Source organism: Echinococcus granulosus (assembly GCF_000524195.1).
Source record: "Echinococcus granulosus chromosome Unknown EG_S00433, whole genome shotgun sequence".
NCBI classification, from domain to species: Eukaryota; Metazoa; Platyhelminthes; class Cestoda; order Cyclophyllidea; family Taeniidae; genus Echinococcus; species Echinococcus granulosus.
This window is the reverse complement of record NW_020170812.1, coordinates 2,303-3,932: the sequence shown is the minus strand read 5'-3', so window position 1 is coordinate 3,932 and position 1,630 is coordinate 2,303. Positions and strand designations below refer to the sequence as shown.

The following is a 1,630-nucleotide window of genomic DNA, read 5'->3' as shown; positions in this document are numbered from 1 at the left end:
TTGAAAGCGACCGAGTTCTCCACAACGCCTCCTAACCTCCTAACTCTCCCACCAACAGGTCTACAATTCACTAAGCTTTTACACTCCACGGGTAAGTCCTACATATTTAGCGGGAAAATCACCCCCGACAAAAAATGCTCAGCTGATAGAGCGAGAAATGTCCATAGGGAATATTACTAAACACTTTCTTGATCACAAAATTGGTGCGCTTTTCGTATCCAATTCTTGCAAAGGACAGGTGGTAGGAAACTGCTAGAACTGACACTCCAGAACTATGACTCGTACCATTTCAAAAGAATTCCTTTATAGTGAACACTTATCCCACCGCCATCGCTACAACGGCTGCCAAAGGAGACCTGATGTCCTCTACACCTAGCTACTCACCAAGTGATCAACGTGCCACCCAAACTCGGCGAAACAACACCAACTTCACGGTGTTACATAATACCTACCTGTGGCAAAAAGTGAACTATTCATTCACAGTAGTCAGACATGGTAACACGTTGTGGAATTAAGCTTTTGGCAAGTGGTTATGTGAACAGCAGAAACATTTTTAACCCAAAAAAACATCAGTTAGTTCCAAACGATTGCAAAATTTTATGCACCAATACGTACAAAGATGGGAACTTAAGAAAATAATACTTGTTTACGCGACGCTGCACTATTCTGTCTTTGTCACCCTTGTCTCCTCCACAACCGTCTGATTCATCCAAAAAGTCCCACTTCAACTTCTCCATGAATTACGTAGGCAGATATGTACCTGAAAATTTTTAACAATCAGCAAAGCTCATAATGGAACCGCGAGAGCAGGTGGTCGACGTGCATTTGGACGGCAAATAAGCACTAAACACCCCACCTATACAAAGTGAAATAAAAGTTTGTAAAATTATTTGGAGAGGACTCACACACAACGACGTTGACAATCTACGCCCTTTCACAAATTCAAGGATACATCCACACGCACAATCATGAGAATAAATTCCATTTATCCGATACATTAAGCATCCACAAATACCATCAGGTGCACATGGGCCAATTCACATCAAAATAGGCACCAGAAACACTTCCACAATTCAAATCATTCATGCGAACCAATATTGGTGTATACTACGTTGGCACATACCCCATTTCACTAACACAAAAATGCAGGCACATATCAGGCATAATGTGCCCCAATCTACAAATACAAAACAATAATTAAATAGAAATATAGGTGTTTCACTTAACTATTTTGAAATTAATGCAATGCTAAAGCAAGTGAGCGTGCATTTTAATAAAAAGCACAAAAACACATCCACAAACGGCTACACAGGCCAACGCTCCATTTAAATAGTAGGAAAGTACATTTGAACACAAAAGAGAGGCACATAATCAACCTCAACAATACAAGAACACATCCACGCATAACAGCAGGGGTACATACTCGACGACATATATACAAAATCCCAGCTACACCAACCAACATAAGCAGATGCCCATCTTTATTAACGCGAAAATACACCCACAAACGACAAGAAATGTGTACCCTCCACACCTGCCGACATAGTTACGTACATCATTTCACCTAGGCAAAATACGTTCACACAAACCAAAGTGATGTATAACCCACTTTACTAGTACAAATAACATG

The 1,630-nt window shown here is 40.4% G+C and overlaps 1 protein-coding gene across 1 annotated transcript in view; it reads left to right on the top strand. All coding sequences in view use genetic code 11, as the record gives it.

The window, feature by feature from the left end:
* Positions 1-492: 492 nt before the first annotated feature.
* The window catches only part of EGR_11162 (hypothetical protein), a gene marked incomplete at both ends in the record, with an annotated part of 2,920 nt that continues 1,782 nt past the window's right edge, over positions 493-1,630 (top strand). Inside the window, 2 exons of the mRNA XM_024500409.1 lie at positions 493-572; positions 1,206-1,257. Coding sequence (XP_024345177.1) covers positions 493-572; positions 1,206-1,257 — 132 coding nt within the window. The remainder of the gene's footprint in view (positions 573-1,205; positions 1,258-1,630) is intronic.